Source organism: Aquarana catesbeiana, linkage group LG07, assembly GCF_042186555.1.
Source record: "Aquarana catesbeiana isolate 2022-GZ linkage group LG07, ASM4218655v1, whole genome shotgun sequence".
Taxonomy (NCBI): Eukaryota; Metazoa; Chordata; class Amphibia; order Anura; family Ranidae; genus Aquarana; species Aquarana catesbeiana.
The window spans coordinates 439867-464497 of record NC_133330.1 but is presented as its reverse complement, the minus strand read 5'-3'; the positions used below and the strand labels follow the sequence as shown (position 1 = coordinate 464497).

The following is a 24631-nucleotide window of genomic DNA, read 5'->3' as shown; positions in this document are numbered from 1 at the left end:
TACCCTCCTACAGTATACATCCTACAGTATACAATCCGTATACATCCTACAGTATACATCCTACAGTATACAATCCGTATACCAAGCTACAGTATACATCCTACAGTATACAATCCGTATACCCACCTACAGTATACATCCTACAGTATACAATCCGTATACATTCCGTATACATCCTACAGTATACAATCCGTATACCCTCCTACAGTATACATCCTACAGTATACAATCCGTATACATCCTACAGTATACAATCCGTATACCCACCTACAGTATACATCCTACAGTATACAATCCGTATACATCCTACAGTATACATCCTACAGTATACAATCCATATACCCACCTACAGTATACATCCTACAGTATACAATCTGTATACCAAGCTACAGTATACATCCTACAGTATACAATCCGTATACCCACCTACAGTATACATCCTACAGTATACAATCCGTATACCAAGCTACAGTATACATCCTACAGTATACAATCCATATACCAAGCTACAGTATACATCCTACAGTATACAATCCATATACCAAGCTACAGTATACATCCTACAGTATACAATCCGTATACATCCTACAGTATACATCCTACAGTATACAATCCATATACCAAGCTACAGTATACATCCTACAGCATACAATCCGTATACCCACCTACAGTATACATCCTACAGTATACAATCCATATACCAAGCTACAGTATACATCCTACAGTATACATCCTACAGTATACATCCTACAGTATACAATCCATATACCAAGCTACAGTATACATCCTACAGTATACAATCCGTATACCCACCTACAGTATACATCCTACAGTATACAATCTGTATACCAAGCTACAGTATACATCCTACAGTATACAATCCGTATACCCACCTACAGTATACATCCTACAGTATACAATCCGTATACCAAGCTACAGTATACATCCTACAGTATACAATCCATATACCCACCTACAGTATACAATCTGTATACCCTCCTACAGTATGCAAACTGTATACCCTCCTACAGTATACAATCTGTATACCCTCCTACAGTATACAATCTGTATACCCTCCTACAGTATGCAAACTGTATACCCTCCTACAGTATGCAAACTGTATACCCTCCTACATTATACCCCCTTCACCTCTCACACCAGTTCACCCCTATGGCACCATTTTTACATTTCAGAGATGGACTTGTTTACTTGGTGATCATTTTGTCATTACTAAAGATAACAGCGTATACATATATTGTTCTTTTAAGCACAAAGCTTTCTTCTCATGAATATTGTCCGGCAACAATAATTTAATTTATTTTAGCAATCTTTAGACAAACAAACGTAACAAAACTAAACAAAATGCGTTCTTTTCTTTTTTTGAACAGTGTTAGTTTAAAAATAAATAGTTTTATTGTAACGGAACCGCTTCTCACACTCCTCTTCCTCCAGTCTGGACCTTTAAGATATCAAATATTATAGCAGCATTGTATACAAGGCTAGCCGACAATAGCTTGTATGAACATGGAACACACTTTAATTGAAACTCAGACACATACTTTTTTATACCCCATACAAGGACATCCCCCCTCCTGATCATATTACCCTAACAATACAAACTGTAACCAAAAACATAATTACAACAATTGACATACTATAAACATTACGTTAATTAGCCACCTGGAGGTCTCATTGCAGGTCAGACTTGCCGACTCCAAGCTCAGAAGGTACAATACACATTATTATAAGTATAAACACAGAACACCTTCACACAATAGCAGGAGACCCCCGTAGCAGACTGTCCGGCTCCTACATTGTACAGAGGCCAATGTGATCAGCTCTTTCAATTAACATTTATAGTTGAGAATCAAACAAACCAGGAATAGTCTTTGTATATTTCCTGGGAGATATTGTGGATAAATATTAGTCCTATGTGCAGTAATCCAAACCACGTTCTCAGTGTCCATTAAGTGATGGTCCATCATTAGAGATCTGCTCTCTCCCTGTACCATAGTCAGTAGGTAAGAGGCCTGCTCCTAGTCCTCTACAGAAGCCCCTATCTTGGTTATGTCTGTCAGTTACCACACCTAAAAAGTGTGCATTTTATTCTATAATCTGTCCTGTTTAAAATGACACAAAAATGATACTTCTGGTACAAAGCATAGCAAAGTTATCTACAAATAAAGTAAACAGGGTTTTTTCTATTTTGTGGGGGGGGGGGTTCAGTGTGAAATGTGCAAATATATTAATGAACAAAGCAAACAAAATATGTTTTAAATATTATTAGTTAATAAAATAGAAGCACATTTAATCAGCAGTAAAATTATAATTGAACGGAGAAGGAGAACATGGTGTTAATTAGAGTACACTAAGGGTTAATAAGGGGTTACACAGAGGGACATTTTTTTTTAGGTGTCAGGTTGCTTTACCTGACTTCATCTGCAGATGGAAGTTCATCTCTTTGATCTGTAGTGTAGAACTGTAGATGAATGAACAGAAAGATATAAAATGTAACAATGTTTCTTTGTATCTTTCTGTATTGGTGGCTGAGTGATGTTTTTGATAAACATTGCCAGACTGATTTTCTTTTCACAGCTCCAATCGCCGGGACCTTCTCTGTGTACTCAGCAATGCAGCCATCATTCATCAGAACTGAACTGCCATGTACGAGGACAGGGGGGTCCCGGCAGTAGGACTGGATGTTCTACACACGCCCTGTCTAAAATGATTACTTTTTTTGCGGCGTGTGTAGAACATTCAAAGTCTACAAATGGATACAATCTGTATACCAAATTATACAGTACAATCTGCATACCATCCCATGGCACACAGACAATGAGGCCCTCAGGTTGGAGTGAACCTCGGCAATGAGCAGGAATTGGTTAGAGCTGGATTCATGGCGGACATACCTGATTAACCCTTTGTGACCCTACCACTGACACTGACCCCACCACTGACACTGACCCTACCAATGACCCTGACCCCACCACTGACTCTACCACTGACCCCATCACTGACACTGACATTACCATTGACACTGACATTGACCCTGACCCCAACACTGACCCTACCACTGACACTGACCTCACCACTGGCCCTACCACTGACCCCACTATTGACACTTACCCTACCACTGACCCTGACCCTACTACTGGCATTGACCCCTACCACTGACCCTACCACTGGCACTGACTCCCACCACTGGCGCTGAACCCACCACTGACCCTACCACTGACCCTGACCCCACCACTAACACTGATCCCACTATTGACACTGACCCTACCACTGACACTGACCTCACCACTGACACTTACCCTACCACTGACCCTACCACTAGCATTGACCCCTACCACTGACCCTGACCCCACCAAAACTCCCTCTTGTTTTTAGATAAATCACGTTTAATGCTGGAGCCACCAATGACCCTGAAAAGTTCTCCCTCCGTACATGGAAAACTTGTATCCTGATCATGTATCAAATCTGACTTTTATACTTTGTGTTACATAGGAAATCCTGTGAGCTCTGCCACTGCCTACGTGAGGAACATACTCTGTCCACTGAAGTGGAGGAAGATCACCGGATTGGGCAGTTGCTCTCTGACACCGCCTACTCAGGACTGACCGCCCGTGTCAAGGGCAGCGATGGGCTCCGCGTCTACAAGAGGAACCGCATGATCATCACCAACCCCATCACCTCTCGTAAAGACCCGACCTTTGTCACTGTCACCTATGAATGGGCCCCTCCAGGGATCAGCCAGAAACTGGTAATTACATCCGATATACGAGGAGGAGCAGAATGAGACTAGTGTATGGGAAGATCGAGTCTATGGTGAAGAAAGGGGGAGAGGGGGAGGAGAGAGAGAAAGAGGAGGAGAGAGAGAAAGAGAGGGGATGAGAGAGAGAGAGAGAGGGAGAGAGAGTGGAGGAGAGAGAATGAGAGGGGGGGGAGAGAGAAAAAAGAAGATGGAAGGAGAGGAGAGAGAACATATTGGGCTGATTTACAAATACTGGAGTAAAAGTTGAGTATCAGCTCATAGTGACCAGTCACATATCTTTTGGAGATGAAGAAAGTGATCTGATTTCTCAGCTGAACTGTTGCTATGGTGATGATGATGGTTATGATGATGAAGGTGATGATGATGGGGATGGTGGTGGCGATGATGGAGATGATAGTAATGATGGCGGTTATGGTGATAATGATGGTGATTATGTTCATGGTATTGATGATGGTGATGATAGGCAAAGTGATGACGACAGTGTTGGTGATGATGATGATAGTGATGATGGTGATGATAGGCATAGTGATGATGAAGGTGTTGATGATGATGGTCATGATGATGATGGGCATAGTGATGACTATGTTGGTGAGGATGATTGTGGCAATGATGGACATGGTGAGGATGGACATGGTGAGGATGGACATGGTAAGGATGGACATGGTGAGGATGGACATGGTGAGGATGGACATGGTGAGGATGGACATGGTGAGGATGGACATGGTGAGGATGGACATGGTGAGGATGGACATGGTGATGACAGTCATGGTGATGATGGGCATAGTGATGATGACGGTGGTGATGATGGCGGTCATGGTGATGATAGGTATAGTGGTGATTATAATGACGGTCCTGGTGATGATTATGGTCTTGGTGATGATGATCATGGTGATGATGACGGTAGTGATGATGGACATGGTGATGATGGGCATAGTGATGATGACGGTAGTGATGATGGGCATAGTGATGATGACGGTAGTGATGATGGGCATAGTGATGATGACGGTAGTGATGATGGGCATAGTGATGATGACGGTAGTGATGATGGGCATAGTGATGATGACGGTAGTGATGATGGACATGGTGATAGGCATAGTCATGATGACGGCCATGGTGATGATGGTCATGGTGATGCTGGGCATAGTGATGATGACAGTCATGGTGATGATGATGGTGGTGATGATGCAACCCTTCTTTCCTCAGGCCATGCGTTACATGGAACTAATCCCCAAAAAGTCGCAGCCCCTGGCCGGCACGGAGGGGGCTCATCATCGCCGCATTCAGCTGTTGAGACAGCTTCCACCATATGACTATGACCCCGCCCACTGTCAAGGTTTGGCTGAGGGTGAGAAACCAGCTATGGCTACATTTGTGAAACAATATAAAGAGAATGCCATGGGTGTGGGGGAGGTGCTGCTACCTGGCAGCATGAAGGTGGAAGAAGAAAACCACAACGCAGAGAAGACTACAAATGGAACCGAGGAGTGTAATGGGAAGACGGATCATGTAAGTGTAGCAAGCTATGGATCTATCTGTGTACATCCGAAGGGGGAGGTCCCACAGAATGACAACCAACCAGTTTTCCCCCATCCAAAAACACTCTGAAAGTCCTACTCATTTGTGTCGCCCCCCCACCCCCCACCCAATGCACTCTACATAATACAAAATAAGGGGGGGGGCCAGCTGGGAGTGACATCACCATTATGGCCTGTGGGAGGGGCAGAGGCTCCGACCAATCCCGGGGAGACTCCTAGAGCCAAGCTAAAGGTCAACTCCACCTGAAGCTATCAGTTATTAAAGAACTGGAAACCAGACCAATCAAATTAAACGGTATTACCACCAGGCACTCATCCCCTCACCCCATAAATAGAGGCGGGGCTCAGTGCCTAATAATATAGAAAAAAACGCTATACCAAAAGAAGATCGGTATAGAAAACGCCCCACCATGAGATACGTGTCTGAAAAAATACAATTCAAATATCAAAAATTGGAATTCATTACAAATAAATAAATATGAAATTTAGTATAAAATCATCGATCCTCCACCATTCACCAGCCATAAAATCATCGATCCTCCACCATTCACCCTCCATAAAATCATCGATCCTCCACCATTCACCCTCCATAAAATCATCGATCCCCCGAACCCCAGGGCCCCCAGATCACCCAAACCCCAGGGCCCCCAGATCACTTGAACCCCCAGATCCCCCAGGCCCCCAGATTACCTGAACCCCCAGATCACCCGGACCCCCCGGTCCCCCATATCACCCATATCCCTGGGCCCCAAATCACCCAAACCCCTGAGCCCCCAGATCACCCAAACCCCCCGGGGCCCAGATCACCCAGACCCCTGAGCCCCCAGATCACCCAGACCCCTGGGCCCCCAGATCACTCAGTCCCCCGGGCCCCCAGATCACCCGAACCCCCAGGACACCCCAGGCCCCAGATCATTTTAACCCCCAGATCACCCAAACCCCCGAGCCCCCAGATTATAAGAACCCCCAGATCACCCAAACCCACAGGCCCCCAGATCACCTGAACCCCCAGGCCCCCAGATCACAAAACCCCCGGGCTCCTAGATCACTCAAACCCCCAGATCACCTGACCCCCAGGCCCCCAGATCACTTGAACCCCCGTGTCCCCAGATCACCTGACCCCCAGATTACCTGACCCCCAGGCCTCCAGATTACCTGAACCCCCGGGCCACAGGATCACCTGACCCCCAGGCCCCAAATCCCCCAAAGCCCTCAGATCATACTAACCCCCAGATCACCCAAACCCCCTGGCCCCCAGATCACCCAGACCCCCGGGCCCCCAGATCACCCAGACCCCCGGGCCCCCAGATCACCCTGACCCCCGGACCCCCAGATCACCCAAACACCCATGCCCAAGATCCCCCGAACCCCCCTACCCCAGATTACCTGAACCCCCAAGGCCCCCAGATCACCCGAACCTCCAGGCCCTCAAATCACTTGAACCCCCATGCCCCCAGATCATCTGACCCCCCCAGGCCCCCAGATCCCCCAAACCCCCAGGCCCCAGATTACCTGAACCCCCAGATCACCCGGATCCCTGGGCCCCCAGATCACTTGAACCCCCCCCCCATGCCTCCAGGTCACCTAACCCCAAGATCCCCCAAACCCCCAGGCCCCCAGATCACCTGACCCCTGGGCCCCCAGATCACAGGGCCACAATGCTCCCAGATCATATTAACCCCCAGATCACTCAGACCCCCGGCCCCCAGATCACCCGGGCCCCCAGATCACCTGGGCCCCCAGGCCCCCAGATGACTTGAACCCCCAGATCACCTGACCCCCAGGCCCCCAGATCGCTTGAACCCCCCCATGCCCCCAGATCACCTGACCCCCAGATTACTTGAACCCCCGGGCCCCCAGATCACCTAACCCCCAGGCCCCCAGATCACCTAACCCCGGGCCCCAAATCCCCCAGATCATACTAATCCCCAGATCACCCAAACCCCCTGGCCCCCAGACCCTCAGATCACACAGACCCCCCAGGCCCCAGATCACCCAGACCCCCGGGCCCCCAGATTATCTTAACCCCCGTGCCCCAGATCCCTTGAACCCCAGCGCCCCCAGATCACCTGACACCCCAGCCCCCAGATTACCTGATCCCCCAGGCCCCAGATTACCTGATCCCCCCAGGCCCTCAGATCACCCAGACCTCTGGGCCCCCAGATCACCCAGACCTCTGGGCCCCCAGATCACCCAGTCCCCAGGCCCCTAGATCACCCGGGCCCACAGATCACCTGAACCCCCTGGCCCCCAGATCACACAAACCTCTAGGTCACCCAAACCCCCAGGCCCCCAGATCATTTCAACCCCTAGATCACCCAAACCCCCCAGCCCACAGATCAGCCATACCCCCAGTGCCCCAAATCACCCAAAGCCCCCAGATCATACTAACCCCCAGATCACCCAAAACCCCAGGGCCCCAGGCCCCCGGATCACCTGAACCCCCGGACCCCCAGATTACCTGATCCCCCCAGGTCCCCATATCACCCGGGTCCCCAGATCACCTGACCCCCCCAGGCCCCAAAGCCCCCAGATCATACTAACCCCCAGATCACCCAAACCCCCGAGCCCCCAGATCACCCAAAACCCAGGGCCCCCAGATCACCTGAACCCCCGGGCCCCCAGATCACTTGAACCCCCGATCACCCAGACCCCCAGATCACCCGAACCCGTAGGCTCCCAGATCACCCGGACCCCCCCGGCCCCCATATCATCCATATCCCTGGGCCCCAAACCCCTGAGCCCCCAGATCACCCAGTCCCCCGGGCCCCCGGATCACCCGAACCCCCAGGTCACCCAAACCCCCAGGCCCCAGATCATTTGAACCCCCAGATCACCCAAACCCCCGAGCCCCCAGATTATAAGAACCCCCAGATCACCCAAACCCACAGGCCCCCAGATCACCCATACCCCGGTGCCCCAGCTCACCCAAACCCCCAGGCCCCCAAATCACTCGAACCCCTGGACCCCCAGATTACCTGAACCCCCAAGGCCCCCAGATCACCCGGCCCCCAGATCACCCAAACCCCCAGATCACTCAAACCCCCAGATCACCTGACCCCCAGGCCCCCAGATCACTTGAACCCCCGTGTCCCCTGACCCCCAGGCCTCCAGATTACCTGAACCCCCGGGCCACAGGATCACCTGACCCCCAGGCCCCAAATCCCCCAAAGCCCCCAGATCATACTGTCACGGAACGTCCCACACTCCGCTTGAGTGCTTCCGTCATATACCACTTCCTCCCAGTCTGTATACAGATATCCCAACCTCTCTGAGCACAAACAAGGTGACACTTGCTTGTTGCTACCATGAACTGACTTTATTCAGAACCAGAATACAATCTTATATACACAGGAGAAGATTACTCTAACAATACAAATGTAACCTAATTAACATGAGCTAATTATCTAATCCTTTATACAGCCTAGGTGACTGAGACATGACCTTTCGCCCAGACTTGTGGTCACCGAGCTTCGCACAGTTATATCAACACAATAGCAGTCGTCCCGTCTCCTACATTGTATAGAGGACATTGTCATTAGCTGTTAGCGAAATTTGGTTGTACGCAAAGCACATAGCCAAATCTCCTGTTTCTAATCATAATAACAATTTCGTCTAATGATATAAATGCATCTCACCTTTTGATCGTATCCATCCTCTGGTGTGTGCCCCAGCCATCCAACAAGACAAAACACATGGTTCTTACATTCTCATCTCAGCAAGACTCCCCTTTACAGCTCTGTCTGCCTCCTTTATTCAAAAGACCACAAAAGCAATCACAAACAGGAAGCCCTGGCCCCAACAGCCAATCGTTTCCTTCACAGGGTGTGACCTCACAGGATGTAAGTGACCATATAAGGATTTAACAACAGAACACAAAACAACCAATGAACAATGACTACAGGACATGATACAATATACTAAATGACGATGACTAAAGTTCCTCGTGGGTGGGAGATTATCTGCAGATGTACATCATGTCACCCCAAACATGTTGATCAGGCACACCAGGGGTGACAAGAGCAAAACACCTCTAAACCGATAATGTCTTTGCAGAGTGAACGCATCCCCACCAGACGATCGTTCTGTGCATTGCACAGGGGCCCTTTGCTGGCGGACATGTCCTCTCTCCGCAAACACTTCTCTCCAAACATCAGGAAGTTTTCCATTACCTAACAGGTCTCAGCCAGCATCGATCTGCCCCAGTCAGCTCTTTAGAACGGGCTGTGGTTGATCAGACACACTGGGAGATTTATGACAACACATTAATATAACATTTTCCACAACATAGCTCATTCAATTAACATAAACACAGGTTGATGACACCAGCATCTCCTCACAGGATGTGTCCCAACAGAATGAATCCATTGAAAATCCAGGGCCCATAATCAAAAGGCAACAGGCTTGCATACAGTCCTCTCCAACAGCCTCTGTCCCGGCTAGGTCTGTGACACATACTAACCCCCAGATCACCCAGACCCCCCGGGCCCCCAGATCACCAAGACCGGGCCCCCAGATCACCCCACCCCCATGCCCAAGATCCCCCGAACCCCTCTACCCCAGATTACCTGAACCCCCAAGGCCCCCAGATCACCTGAAAACCCGGGCCCCCAGATCACCTGGATCATATTAACCCCCAGATCACCCGAACCCCCAGGCCCCCAGATCACTTGAACCCCCAGGCCCCCAGATCACTTGAACCCCCCCATGCCCCCAGACCATTTGAACCCCTAGATCACCCGAACCCCCCCAGCCCACAGATCACCCAAACCCCCTGGGCCCCCAGATCATAAGAACCCCCAGATCAGCCATACCCCCAGTGCCCCAAATCACCCAAAGCCCCCAGATCATACTAACCCCCAGATCACCCAAAACCCCAGGGCCCCAGGCCCCCGGATCACCTGAACCCCCGGACCCCCAGATTACCTGATCCCCCAGGTCCCCATATCACCCGGGTCCCCAGATCACCTGACCCCCCAGGCCCCAAAGCCCCCAGATCATACTAACCCCCAGATCACCCAAACCCCCGGGCCCCCAGATCACCCAAACCCCAGGGCCCCCAGATCACCCAAACCCCAGATCCCCCAAACCCCAGGCCCCAGATCCCCCAAACCCCCAGATCACTTGAACCCCCAGGCCCCCAGATCCCCTGAACCCCCAGGCCCCCAGATTACCTGAACCCTCCGGACCCCCAGATCACCCGAACTCCCGGGCCCCCAGATCACTCGAACCCCAGATCCCCCGAACCCCTGGACCCCCAGATTACCTGAACCCCCGATCACCTGAACCCCAGGGCCCCAGATTACCCAAACCCCAGGCCCCCAGATCACCTGACCCCCCCGGCCCCCAGATCCCCCGAACCCCCAGGCCCCCAGATTACCTGAACCCCCAGATCACCTGGATCCCCAGGCCTCCAAATCACTTGAACCCCCATGCCCCCAGATCCCCCGAACCCCCTGGCCCCCAGATCACCTGACCCCTGGGTCCCCAGATCACCAGGCCCCAAATCCCCCAAAGTCCCCAGATCATATTAACCCCCAGATCACCCAACCCCCCGGCCCCCAGTTCACCCAGACCCATGGCCCCCCAGAGCACCCGGGCCCCCAGATCACTCAAACCCTCAGATCACCCAACCCCCGGGCCCCCAGTTCACCCAGACCCATGGCCCCCCAGAGCACCCGGGCCCCCAGATCACTCAAACCCTCAGATCACCTGACCCCCAGATCACTTGAAACCCCTGTGCCCCCTTGTTTACCTGACCCCCCAGGCCCCAGATTACCTTAACCCCCAGATCACTCGAACCCCAGATAACCTGACCCCCAGGCCCCCAGGTCACTTGAAACCCCCCCATGCCCCCAGATAACCTGACCCCCAGATCCCCCAAACCCCCAGATTACCTGAACCCCCAGGCTCCCAGATCACCTGGCCCCAAATCCGCCAAAGCCCCCAGATGACCAAAACCCCCTGGCCCCCAGATCACCCAAACCCTGGGCCCCCAGATTCCCCAAACCCCCAGATTACCTGAACTCCCCAGACCCCCAGATTACCCGAACACCCAGGCCCCCAGATTACCCGAACACCCGGGCCCCCAGATTACCCGAACACCCGGGCCCCCAGATTACCCGAACACCCGGGCCCCCAGATTACCCGAACCCCCGGGCCCCCAGATTACCCGAACCCCCGGGCCCCCAGATTACCCGAACCCCCGGGCCCCCAGATTACCCGAACCCCCGGGCCCCCAGATCACCTGAACCCTCGGGCCCCCAGATCACCTGAACCCTCGGGCCCCCAGATTACCTGAACCCTCGGGCCCCCAGATTACCTGAACCCTCGGGCCCCCAGATTACCTGAACCCTCGGGCCCCCAGATTACCTGAACCCTCGGGCCCCCAGATCACTTGAACCCCCGGGCCCCCAGATTACCCGAACCCCCGGGCCCCCAGATTACCCGAACCCCCGGGCCCCCAGATCACCCGAACCCCCGGGCCCCCAGATCACCCGAACCCCCGGGCCCCCAGATCACCCGAACCCCCGGGCCCCCAGACTGCTCTGACTGCTCTCTTTGTTTCTTCTGTCTCCCAGCTCTGTGAGTTGTGTCAGCAGTTGTTGCCCGGAGACGCTCCGGCTGTCCGTTCTGACCGTGCCGGCACAAAGAAACAATGGCACCCGGCCTGCTTCATCTGCTCCCATTGCAGAGAGCCCCTGGTGAACCTCATCCATTTCTGGAAGAACGATCGCCTCTGGTGTGGGCGGCACTACTGTGAGAGTGAGCGACCACGCTGCGCCGGCTGTGATGAGGTAGGTGGAGCTACCACAAGACGAGCGCTATTTACCATCCCCCGACAACAATACATTTATATAAACAGTCATTTCCCTTCATTGTCAGCTCATGTTTCAGATTTCAGTGCTGTGATACTTTGACTGACAATTACTCTGTCAATATAAACTTCCCCCAAATGATTTCATACCATTGTTGGTACAACATTTTTTTTTGGTGGTATTTAATAACCGCTGAAGTTTTTCTATATAAAGGAAATTTAAACAAAACATCCGTTTCCCGAACTTTCTGTTCTAAAACGAATCGAATAAAAGTTCCGGTAAGTCCCCACCCCCGAAAAACGATCTCTTTTCACAAAGTCCACACCCCGAGCTGATCTTATTTTTGAAGAGACATGCTGTCACTGAAGGGGTTAACTTCATACAAATCAATGAGACCGGGGAGGTGAGGGGTTAATATACGGGTCACCAGAGACTGGAGATCAGATGGGGGATGGGAAGTGAAAGACTTGATCACATGACTGATTGATTTATTCTTCTTTCCTGCATTGTGAGGGGAAGGGCTTTCCGATGTACAGAGCCACTCACATCAGCTCTGTACATTGTGATCTCAGCAGACTCAAGTGACCCCCGTTATTCCTTCCAGCAGGAAGGTGAGGGGAAGGGTGGAGGAGCTGGGCCAGCACAGACAGCCATCAAACACTTCCATTGGAGAGGGCTGTGACCTGCAGGGAGGGGGTGGGAAAGTAACTGGTCAATTTTTTTAGCAAACTTAATGAGGAAATGCAGTCTTCTCACATAATTTGTAATAAAAACATCTTTGCCATTCTGAAGCTTCCCTCCGACCACTTTACATATTATTTTATATATACTGGGATTCTGTACTTGCCAACTATGCTGCAGAAATCTCCCACCACTGAGTCTGGCTGCAGCCATTTTAACTGTGGGCAGCTAAAGCTGCTGCCTGTTCACTTCCTGGATTTACACAGAGGCACACCCCCAGCTCTGGAGCTCTCATTGGCCCTCTTATGGTTCATTCCCCCTCCCTTCCTGGCAAACTCTCACGAGAGAAAGAGCTGTGTATGATGTCATAAGCCTCGGCCAATGACCAGACAGGAAACAGGAAGTATAAGGGATTTACTGGCAGAAAAAAAAATGTTTTACTCTCCAAAGATAAAACAAGAAGAAGAAGAAGATTTAATAGATGGAAAGATGAAAAATGACTGAAGGTTCCGCTTTAAAGGCACAAAATAGGTGAAAACACCGAAAGTGAGAATTTAGTATTTCCTCAGCGCTTGTCATGTTTTCGGTTCAGTCGGGGTGAAGAATGTCACTTTGTCAAATAACTGCCAGTCATGTAATAGTAACAGGAGTACCAATAGAGAAACAAATGGAACCCAACGCGGTTCAGGGCCAACAACTCCCTTCATCAGGGCTTTAAATGTGATTGTCCCAATAATGACGTTGTCTCTCATTCCGGGAACTTTCCGGGTTCTCCTGCAGGAAATAAAACTTCTATGAAGGAACTTTGAATCCAGTGGAAGGCCTCGTGAAGGGGGATGGTTAGACTCTGAAACATGCTGGATGCCTTTGTTTCCCTTTTGTCATTAAAGGACATGACCCTCTTGAGACAATTGTTTGAACTTTTTGACATTTTTATGCTGGGATTTTTCAGGTTAGGTGGCCCCCATTTCTCTGGGGTTCCCCGCTTTGTGGAAAGCTGCCAAACCTAGGCCATCAGGCTCAACCAATGGCTCCTTCTCACCATCTGCATCCAGCACTTCACCTCCCCCTCTCATTGGATTATTTTATCACATGTATGACATGGTGCTCTGTCTCCCAGCCCCTCAGTGTACACAACATACATTCAGACCATTGAAGTCAGGTGACCTACCACCACTTGGCTCCATGTGAAGAGTCCAATACAGATAAAGCATAGAAGAGAATTGTGTATCCATTACTGATGTCTTTCTGGTCTCTTTTACCCTTCAGATTATATTCTCAGAAGACTACCGGCAGCTCGATGGCAAGTTTTGGCACAAAGAACATTTTTCCTGCCTGGTCTGTGAGCAAATACTGACTGAGCGCCCCTACGTGCCAATCCGGGGCCAACCCATGTGTGTCGCCTGCAGCAAGGACAAAGCCACCCATTAGACCAAAGAGCAATGAGATCATCAGTGTGCGGGACGCAGAGAGCAGCCATGTGCAGTGATCCCTAAAGTGTCCATAGATATATAGGGAGGTCAGAATCTATGCTCCACCCCAATCCATGCTCCACCCCAATCTATGCTCCACCCCAATCCATGCTCCGCCCCAATCCATGCTCCGCCCCAATCTATGCTCCACCCCAATCCATGCTCCAACCCAATCCATGCTCCACCCCAATCCATGCTCCACCCCAATCCATGCTCCAACCCAATCCATGCTCCACCCCAATCCATGCTCCAACCCAATCCATGCTCCACCCCAATCCATGCTCCACCCCAATCTATGCTCCACCCCAATCCATGCTCCACCCCAATCCATGCTCCACCCCAATCCATGCTCCACCCCAATCCATGCTCCACCCCAATCCATGCTCCAACCCAATCTATGCTCCAACCCAATCCATGCTCCACCCCAATCTATGCTCCACCCCAATCCATGCTCCACCCCAATCCATGCTCCACCCCAATCCATGCTCCACCCCAGTCCATGCTCCACCCCAATCCATGCTCCACCCCAATCTATGCTCCACCCAAATCCATGCTCCACCCCAATCCATGCTCCAACCCAATCCATGCTCCACCCCAATCTATGCTCCACCCCAATCTATGCTCCACCCCAATCTATGCTCCACCCCAATCCATGCTCCACCCCAATCCATGCTCCACCCCAATCTATGCTCCACCCCAATCCATGCTCCACCCCAATCCATGCTCCACCCTAATCTATGTTCCAACCCAATCCATGCTCCACCCCAATCCATGCTCCACCCTAATCTATGTTCCAACCCAATCCATGCTCCACCCCAATCCATGCTCCACCCCAATCCATGCTCCACCTTAATCTATGTTCCAACCCAATCCATGCTCCACCCCAATCCATGCTCCACCCCAATCCATGCTCCACCCCAATCCATGCTCCACCCCAATCCATGCTCCACCCCAATCTATGCTCCACCCCAATCTATGCTCCACCCCAATCCATGCTCCACCCCAATCCATGCTCCACCCTAATCTATGTTCCAACCCAATCCATGCTCCACCCCAATCCATGCTCCACCCCAATCCATGCTCCACCCCAATCTATGCTCCACCCCAATCCATGCTCCACCCCAATCTATGCTCCACCCCAATCTATGCTCCACCCCAATCCATGCTCCACCCAAATCTATGCTCCACCCCAATCCATGCTCCACCCCAATCTATGTTCCAACCCAATCCATGCTCCACCCAAATCTATGCTCCACCCAAATCTATGCTCCACCCCAATCCATGCTCCACCCCAATCTATGTTCCAACCCAATCCATGCTCCACCCAAATCTATGCTCCACCCCAATCCATGCTCCACCCCAATCCATGCTCCACCCCAATCTATGCTCCACCCCAATCCATGCTCCACCCCAATCTATGCTCCACCCCAATCCATGCTCCAACCCAATCGATACTCCACCCAGATCTATGCTCCACCCCAATCTATGCTCCACCCCAATCCATGCTCCACCCCAATCCATGCTCCAACCCAATCGATACTCCACCCAGATCTATGCTCCACCCCAATCCATGCTCCACCCCAATCCATGCTCCACCCCAATCCATGCTCCACCCCAATCCATGCTCCACCCCAATCTATGCTCCACCCCAATCCATGCTCCACCCCAATCCATGCTCCACCCTAATCTATGTTCCAACCCAATCCATGCTCCACCCCAATCCATGCTCCACCCCAATCCATGCTCCACCCCAATCTATGCTCCACCCCAATCCATGCTCCACCCCAATCTATGCTCCACCCCAATCTATGCTCCACCCCAATCTATGCTCCACCCCAATCCATGCTCCACCCAAATCTATGCTCCACCCCAATCCATGCTCCACCCCAATCTATGTTCCAACCCAATCCATGCTCCACCCCAATCTATGTTCCAACCCAATCCATGCTCCACCCAAATCTATGCTCCACCCAAATCTATGCTCCACCCCAATCCATGCTCCACCCCAATCTATGTTCCAACCCAATCCATGCTCCACCCAAATCTATGCTCCACCCCAATCCATGCTCCACCCCAATCTATGCTCCACCCCAATCTATGCTCCACCCCAATCCATGCTCCACCCCAATCTATGCTCCACCCCAATCCATGCTCCAACCCAATCGATACTCCACCCAGATCTATGCTCCACCCCAATCTATGCTCCACCCCAATCCATGCTCCACCCCAATCTATGCTCCACCCCAATCCATGCTCCAACCCAATCGATACTCCACCCAGATCTATGCTCCACCCCAATCTATGCTCCACCCCAATCCATGCTCCACCCCAATCCATACTCCACCCAAATCTATGCTCCACACCAATCCATGCTCCACCCCAATCTATGCTCCACCCAAATCTATGCTCCACCCCAATCCATACTCCACCCAAATCTATGCTCCACCCCAATCCATGCTCCACCCCAATCCATGTGTAACGACACCCCGAGTATGAAAGGGGTTAAAGTCGTTTAGGACATTCCATTCCCGAACACAAAGGCAGCTACCGAACACTCCAATCAGCCGAACAAGAAACCCATACAAATAATCCACCCCAAAAACGAGACACGGCTCTGTCTTCAGGTTCCAAGCAGGAATCAACTCCTTTATTATAACACATGGACACAACAGATAAAATAACTCAGAGACTCTTTCCCCCCCACCCTTGGAAAAGAGGGCGGGTTAAACTGTCCAATGACAATGGACACACAGGTCAGGTGTGTTTAATGTCTCATCAGTACACAGTGTTAGCAGGGAGAGCTGTTGGAAGAATCCCCCCTCCCTCCAATGCAATACACATCCTGTGATCCAAGGCAGACAAACATAATAGAACATTGGTTTGCAGGAGGCTGGCATTCAGTCCCCTACAAAAGCCTCTCTCCCGGCTAGGTCTGTCACACCATGCTCCACCCCAATCTATGCTCCACCCCAATCCATGCTCCACCCAAATCTATGCTCCACCCCAATCCATGCTCCACCCCAATCTATGTTCCAACCCAATCCATGCTCCACCCAAATCTATGCTCCACCCAAATCTATGCTCCACCCCAATCCATGCTCCACCCCAATCTATGTTCCAACCCAATCCATGCTCCACCCAAATCTATGCTCCACCCAAATCTATGCTCCACCCCAATCTATGTTCCAACCCAATCCATGCTCCACCCCAATCCATATTCCACCCCAATCCATACTCCACCCCAATCTATGCTCCACCCCAATCCATACTCCACCCCAATCTATGTTCCACCCCAATCCATGCTCCACCCCAATCTATGTTCCACCCCAATCCATGCTCCACCCCAATCTATGTTCCACCCCAATCTATGTTCCACCCCAATCCACGCTCCACCCCAATCCATGCTCCACCCAAATCTATGCTCCACCCCAATCCATACTCTACCCCAATCTTTGCTCCACCCCAATCTATGCTCCACCCCAATCTAAGCTCCACCCCAATCTATATTCCACCCTAATCTATAGTCCACCTTGTAACACACCCCAATCCATACTCCACCCCAATCTATATTCCACCCTAATCTATAGTCCACCTTGTAACACGCCCTAATATATACTCCACAGCCCTGGAGGAAGCCCACCTGCTGGCTTCCAAACCGTTTAGGAGCAGAGTCATGATAGGAACTTAAGTACTTAAACCATTTAGAAGAAGCCATGGGGCTGCCCACCAGGATCCACCTGTAGATAATGTATCACTTTTGGGGTGAACATCCTACCTGCTGGATAGTTCTCATTTTCATCTCAGTATTGATGTTGTGCAGAGAGACATCCCATCATCTAATTCTCATCACTTACTGATCCTGAAAATATAATCTAATGCCGGGGTCCTCCAATTTAAAGAAAGGACCAGTTTACTGTTCTTCAGACCTTAGGGGGGGCTAATCTGTGGTCAGCAGGAGTAGAAAATGCCCCTGAATTGGTGGAAGCACCCAGGTCCCCTTACAAACACTGAAGCATAAGAGGGGGTTGCAGACTCAGCCATATGCATGACGAATCTTGCTGTACTGGATTATTTTAAGATATGTAGAAGCATTAACGGCCCCCCACCAAAGGAGTGACAGTCCAGGTGGGTCTTTTCAAACAATAGAGACCCAACATGTTTCTGGGGTTCACCCCTCCCCCCTGGGCTTATTGCTGCAGTTATTTTTGAATGTCGTATTTGTAATTTTCTGATCCCCACAGATCCGGGAGTTTTTGAAGCTACACAAAATAAAATCCCCGATAAGGGGGAGGGTGTGAACCCCAGAAGTTTGTTGGCTCTCTTTTCCTATTTGTTATCTAATAGAGGATCACTCTGGACTCTAAAACCATTGGAGTGCCCCCCTTACTGCCTTTTACATACAGGATTCTCCTCCTTTTTTTAGGGTCACTCTGGTATAAGGGAGGCACCTCACTAAAGTGACTAAAAAGACGTCATGTTCAGCACTAGACATTAATAATGGGGGGTTAGCGCCTCCCCCTGTATATACTGTGGAACATACTAAAGCAAATCCCCCCCCCCAAATCACTTTTTTTATCTTCCCTTCCCCTGGGGTCTTCTGGAAAGAGTTAGTCATGTAAAGTCTCAGGGTCCACCCCAGGAGAACCTGGGCTCACAGGAAGTGGGCTGAATGGCGCTAACCATAATTCAACCCAAAAGAGAAGCAGTGGCAGATTGGTGGGTCTTCAAGGAACAGCGATGGACAGGATCAGGATTTATAGAGCGCCAACAGTTTACTCAGCACTTTACAATATTAACAGAGACAGTAGAGTTACAATACAATTTAATACAAGAGAGGTCGGGGTGTTGCCTGGTCCTGAGAGCTTACACTCCAAAAATTGTCTTTTCAAAATTCCAGGGAAATTTTTTTCTTTGAAAACTGGAGATCTGTGGATGAGTGGATTCCTGGCCTTTAGTTTTAGGAACACACCAGCAGCTCTCCGACATTTCATACTGGAGGCTCTGTAGAGATATCTGCACAGGGTTCAGGATTCTGACCACATTCTGGAGAATTGCTCCCCCTGGGGGTCACTGCACATGGATGAACTCTGCACTACGCTGAGTGGCTCCCGCCGTGTCTGATGATTCTGATGCAGCTTTTGACTTTTGCACTTTCTGTATACCTTCTCTACTTTGTGTCTCATCTTCTCAGAGGAAAGGAAACTGTCACATTCTTACCATCAATGGACCAATAATGTGCCCACAACCCCCAGCGTTGGCCTGCCATGTGTCACCGTCTGTGGTGGTGCCTCAGTTGAAGGCCACCTATGGAAATGTGTGTCCTGGGCAGTTATAGATAACCAGTTCAGGCATCCATAAAACAGGAACTGGAACTAACTTGTACAGAGTATAGAAAGCACCAAACATGTAATAGCTGTAAACAGCGCCATCTACAGGCCAGAGGTATGAACACCACAAAGTGCCTGATAAATTCAAAAAGAAAAAACAAAAGTTAAAATAGATGTAAACCCAACTGGATGACTTTAGTTTGCTGTAAAATTGTCCATTAACAGACTGTTTTCTATGAATTAATGTTTCCGACTTTTTAAAAATCTTTTTTTGTATCCTCCCACTCAGTGCCGGGACAAGGTCATCCAGCGCCAAGGGCAAAGATGCCAAACCGCGGCCCCCTCCCTTACCTTAGGGTTAGGGCATCCTCATCCTTTCAATAAACCATTGCGCCCAGGGCGGCCCCCCCTCCTGCCCACCCCTTGTCCCAACCCTGCTCCCACTGCTGGTCACCTGTCTCTAAGGGCCTTGCGACAGGGTGACAACGTAGGAGCACATTTGTGAGACAGGTAAAAAGTGTTGTCACCCTATACAGGAAGTGCCTGAACAAGGGCCTCCATGGCGGGATCACTAGGGATTATTTTAAGGAAAGCTTTAGATTTAAAAAGATTCACAAACTACTTTTAAATGGCATTACTATGGAAAGGATATGATGAGATTTTAGTGATTCGGTTGACACCGACTTTAATATAAAGAAGGATGGCGGATAATTCGGAGAATAGGAATATCTCTAGGAACGTATCTGAGTATATAAAAGGAGATGAATTCGCTTTTCTTGCTTACCCAGCATGCTTTAGTACAATATGGTCCTTGCCAGGCTGTGGTCTGCGGTGATTTATTTCCATATTACTGGAATACTAAGAAGTCTGATATTTATTGTATTTTCTGACTGTCTATAATATGTGTATATAGTGTATCAGTGCAATAAAACCCCCAATCAAGGCCCACATCTTCACATCTACCATCTCAAAATCCATTTCTTTATCAACTTTTGACCCATGAATGTCGATGGAGAATAACTCTCTCTATAGACCGATGGTTTGATTTTGTGTCAAACATTTCCTTTGTTTTCACATTTATGACTGTCATAAGAAGAGAGAATACTCTGGAAATTTGGACCTAAGTTACTGCATATCCAAATCCAAACCCTTCTTAATTTTGGATGGAGTTGGGACAGGTTATAAACTCTGTCAGTTTTTTCTTCATCTTTGTTGTACTGTACAGATTTCCTTTCACTTCCTGTCCTGATATTCTCTTGGATCCAGGTCATGGTATATCTAGTAGTAGTTGGTCTCATGGATCCAGGTCATGGTGTATCTAGTAGTAGTTGGTCTCATGGATCCAGGTCATGGTGTATCTAGTAGTAGTTGGTCTCATGGATCCAGGTCATGGTAGATCTAGTAGTAGTTGGTCTCATGGATCCAGGCCATGGTAGATCTAGTAGTAGTTGGTCTCATGGATCCAGGTCATGATAGATCTTGTAGTAGTTGGTCTCATGGATCCAGGTCATGGTAGATCTAGTAGTAGATGGTCTCATGAATTCAGGTCATGGTGGATCTAGTAGTAGTTGGTCTCATGGATTCAGGTCATGATAGATCTAGTAGTAGTTGGTCTCATGGATCTAGGTCATGGTGGATCTAGTAGTAGTTATTCTCATGGATCCAGGTCATGGTGTATCTAGTAGTAGTTGGTCTCATGGATCCAGGTCATGGTGTATCTAGTAGTAGTTGGTCTCATGGATCCAGGTCATGGTGTATCTAGTAGTAGTTGGTCTCATGGATCCAGGTCATGGTGTATCTAGTAGTAGTTGGTCTCATGGATTCAGGTCATGGTAGATCTAGTAGTAGTTTAGTAGTAGTTGGTCTCATGGATTCAGGTCATGGTAGATCTAGTAGTAGTTGGTCTCATGGATTCAGGTCATGGTAGATCTAGTAGCAGTTGGTCTCATGGATCCAGGTCATGGTGGATCTAGTAGTAGTTGGTCTCATCGATCCAGGTCATGGTATATCTAGTAGTAGATGGTCTCATAGATCCAGGTCATGGTATATCTAATAGTAGTTGATTACATCTAACTGGACTTATCCTTTAATGTTCAAGACGTTTCATAGTTTCTCCAAGTCCCTTCTTCAGTTGTAATGTGTTCAGGCAGATGTTGAATGTCCAAGAACGGGACAGGAGGTGTGAAAGTTGGGGAAGCTCCCTGTTCCGTCACTTTAACATCTCTACTCCAGCAAACTGACAACGATTCACAGCTTCAGCCATGGGAATGGAAGAATTAACACCTATACAAACTTCCTGATACCATGGATTGGATGATGAAAATAGAACGGGGAGGCTCCGAGACTTGCAAACTTCCCACCCTGTTCTTGAACAATCGACATCTTCCTTGACACATTCCATGGTGATTGGATGAAGGTGTTGGTGTTCCCTGTGTGGATATGATGTTGGGAATGGATGTTGGGGGACTTTTCTGACACCTATCAGAACTGAAGAAGTGACTCTCTGAACGATCTTCAACATTAGTCCTGATGAATGTAACCAACTACTACCACCATTACTACTACTACTACCATCCTGTCCTGTAGACTCAACAGGAAGTAAGAGGAAATCTCTCCAAGGTGGAGGAAGTTCCCTCTTTGTTGTCACCAGAGCTAGTGTACCCATTGGTGATGTCCCCTCAATTCCTGTTCTGGTGACCACCAGGACACATATAGAGTAAATCTTCCAATGGGGGACACAGACAGTAATAAAGTCCTGACAGGGATCCTAACCCCGAACCACTCCACCCAAAACTAACAAATAAAGGATTCCAGATTTGGGGACACTTTAATGAGGGAGACAAAATAAACTTGAATGACTTTATGACAAAGAATAGACGGGTGTACAGATCCCACACACCGGCACCAGCAAAGTGTTCTGTCATTTTGGGTCGGCTGCCATCTTTGAAGAGATTTCCGAGAGACGAAAGGACGGTCAGCATTCTCCCAGGGGAGGGGTCACTAGACAGGAAGTCAGCTGTGTGCTGGAAAATGTCTCCCCACCTTCCTCGTACTACATCGAATGTCTGCTGACCGATTTCCTAAACCTGAACATCTCAGATGAACTCTTCGCTCATGAACTGCCTCGTGTGTCTCCGCCCCTTAAAATGAAATAATTATTTTTGTATTGATATGTTTATTGACAAGGCGATCGATCAGACGATGCTTCTATAAATAAAGTTATTGTGGACAATGGATCCCGCTCCTTATTATATGAATCACCGGGCTGTGCTGAGACTATGGTGGGACAGTGCTGGGACTATGGTGGGACTGTGATTGGACTATGTCGGGACTGTGCTGGGACTATGTCGGGGCTGTGCTGGGACTATGTCGGGACTGTGCTGGGACTATGTCGGGACTGTGCTGGGACTATGTCGGGACTGTGCTGGGACTATGGTGGGACAGTGCTGGGACTATGGTAGGACTGTGATTGGACTATGTCGGGACTGTGCTGGGACTATGTCGGGACTGTGCTGGGACTATGGTGGGACAGTGCTGGGACTATGTCGGGACTGTGCTGGGACTATGGTGGGACAGTGCTGGGACTATGTCGGGACTGTGCTGGGACTATGGTGGGACAGTGCTGGGACTATGTCGGGACTGTGCTGGGACTATGGTGGGACAGTGCTGGGACTATGGTGGGACAGTGCTGGGACTATGTCGGGACTGTGCTGGGACTATGTCGGGACTGTGCTGGGACTATGTCGGGACTGTGCTGGGACTATGTCGGGACTGTGCTGGGACTATGGTGGGACAGTGCTGGGACTATGGTGGGACAGTGCTGGGACTATGTCGGGACTGTGCTGGGACTATGTCGGGACTGTGCTGGGACTATGGTGGGACAGTGCTGGGATTATGGTGGGACAGTGCTGGGACTATGGTAGGACTGTGATTGGACTATGTTGGGACTGTGCTGGGACTATGTCGGGACAGTGCTGGGACTATGGTGGGACAGTGCTGGGACTATGTTGTTCCATGCCTCATTTTAGAATAACGATGAATGTCCAGTACTTCAGTTAGTCCCGTACGAGGACCCCGCTCCGGTACACGATCACATCTCACCTGTGTGGTCCTGATTCACTTCCCACCACTAACAATAACTATGAGGTCTGATTCCCCCTTTATCACCTTCACACAGGAAGTGACATCACAGCACAAGTTAACCCCCGAATAACCGCACTTTAACCCTCTAATATACAATACAGCAGCAATCAGGCCTCTGCCCACAGGCCCTCTGACTCTGAGTAAGCTCTTGACATGAAACGCGTTAGTGGGGGGAGGAGCCGGGGAACAGACTTCATACCGGGAAGTACCAATAAACGGAGAGCGGCTTCTTCATTGCTGGGGTGTTATGAATGAGACGTCACAATTGTGTGCAGAACCCGCCTCCGGGGGGCGGCAGAGAGCAAATCCAACGGAAAATCCTCAGAAAACTGCGTTCAGAATTCCCATCTATTGTCCGCAGATCACTGCCAATCCACCACTGGGGGTACAGCACAGTGTATAGAATAGGGAGGGGGGTACAGCACAGTGTATAGAATGGGGAGGGGGGTACGGCACAGTGTATAGAATAGGGAGGGGTGTACAGCACAGTGTATAGAATGGGGAGGGGTGTACAGCACAGTGTATAGAATGGGGAGGGGTGTACAGCACAGTGTATAGAATGGAGAGGGGTGTACAGCACAGTGTATAGAATGGGGAGGGGTGTACAGCACAGTGTATAGAATGGGGAGGTGTGTACAGCACAGTGTATAGAATGGGGAGGGGTGTACAGCACAGTGTATAGAATGGGGAGGGGTGTACAGCACAGTGTATAGAATAGGGAGGGGTGTACAGCACAGTGTATAGAATGGGGAGGGGTGTACAGCACAGTGTATAGAATGGGGAGGGGTGTACAGCACAGTGTATAGAATGGGGAGGGGTGTACAGCACAGTGTATAGAATGGGGAGGGGTGTACAGCACAGTGTATAGAATGGGGAGGGG

At 49.9% G+C, this 24631-nt stretch overlaps 1 protein-coding gene across 2 annotated transcripts in view; it reads left to right on the top strand.

Moving 5' to 3' along the window:
* The window catches only part of LMCD1 (LIM and cysteine rich domains 1), a 66466-nt gene extending 43624 nt beyond the window's left edge, over positions 1-22842 (top strand). For both annotated transcript variants that reach the window (XM_073591510.1, XM_073591509.1), the window contains 4 exons: positions 3508-3763; positions 4979-5281; positions 11892-12107; positions 14079-22842. In XM_073591510.1, the coding sequence (XP_073447611.1) occupies positions 3508-3763; positions 4979-5281; positions 11892-12107; positions 14079-14240 (937 nt within the window). In that variant the 3' untranslated portion in view covers positions 14241-22842. The remainder of the gene's footprint in view (positions 1-3507; positions 3764-4978; positions 5282-11891; positions 12108-14078) is intronic.
* The last annotated feature ends 1789 nt before the right edge of the window (positions 22843-24631 follow it).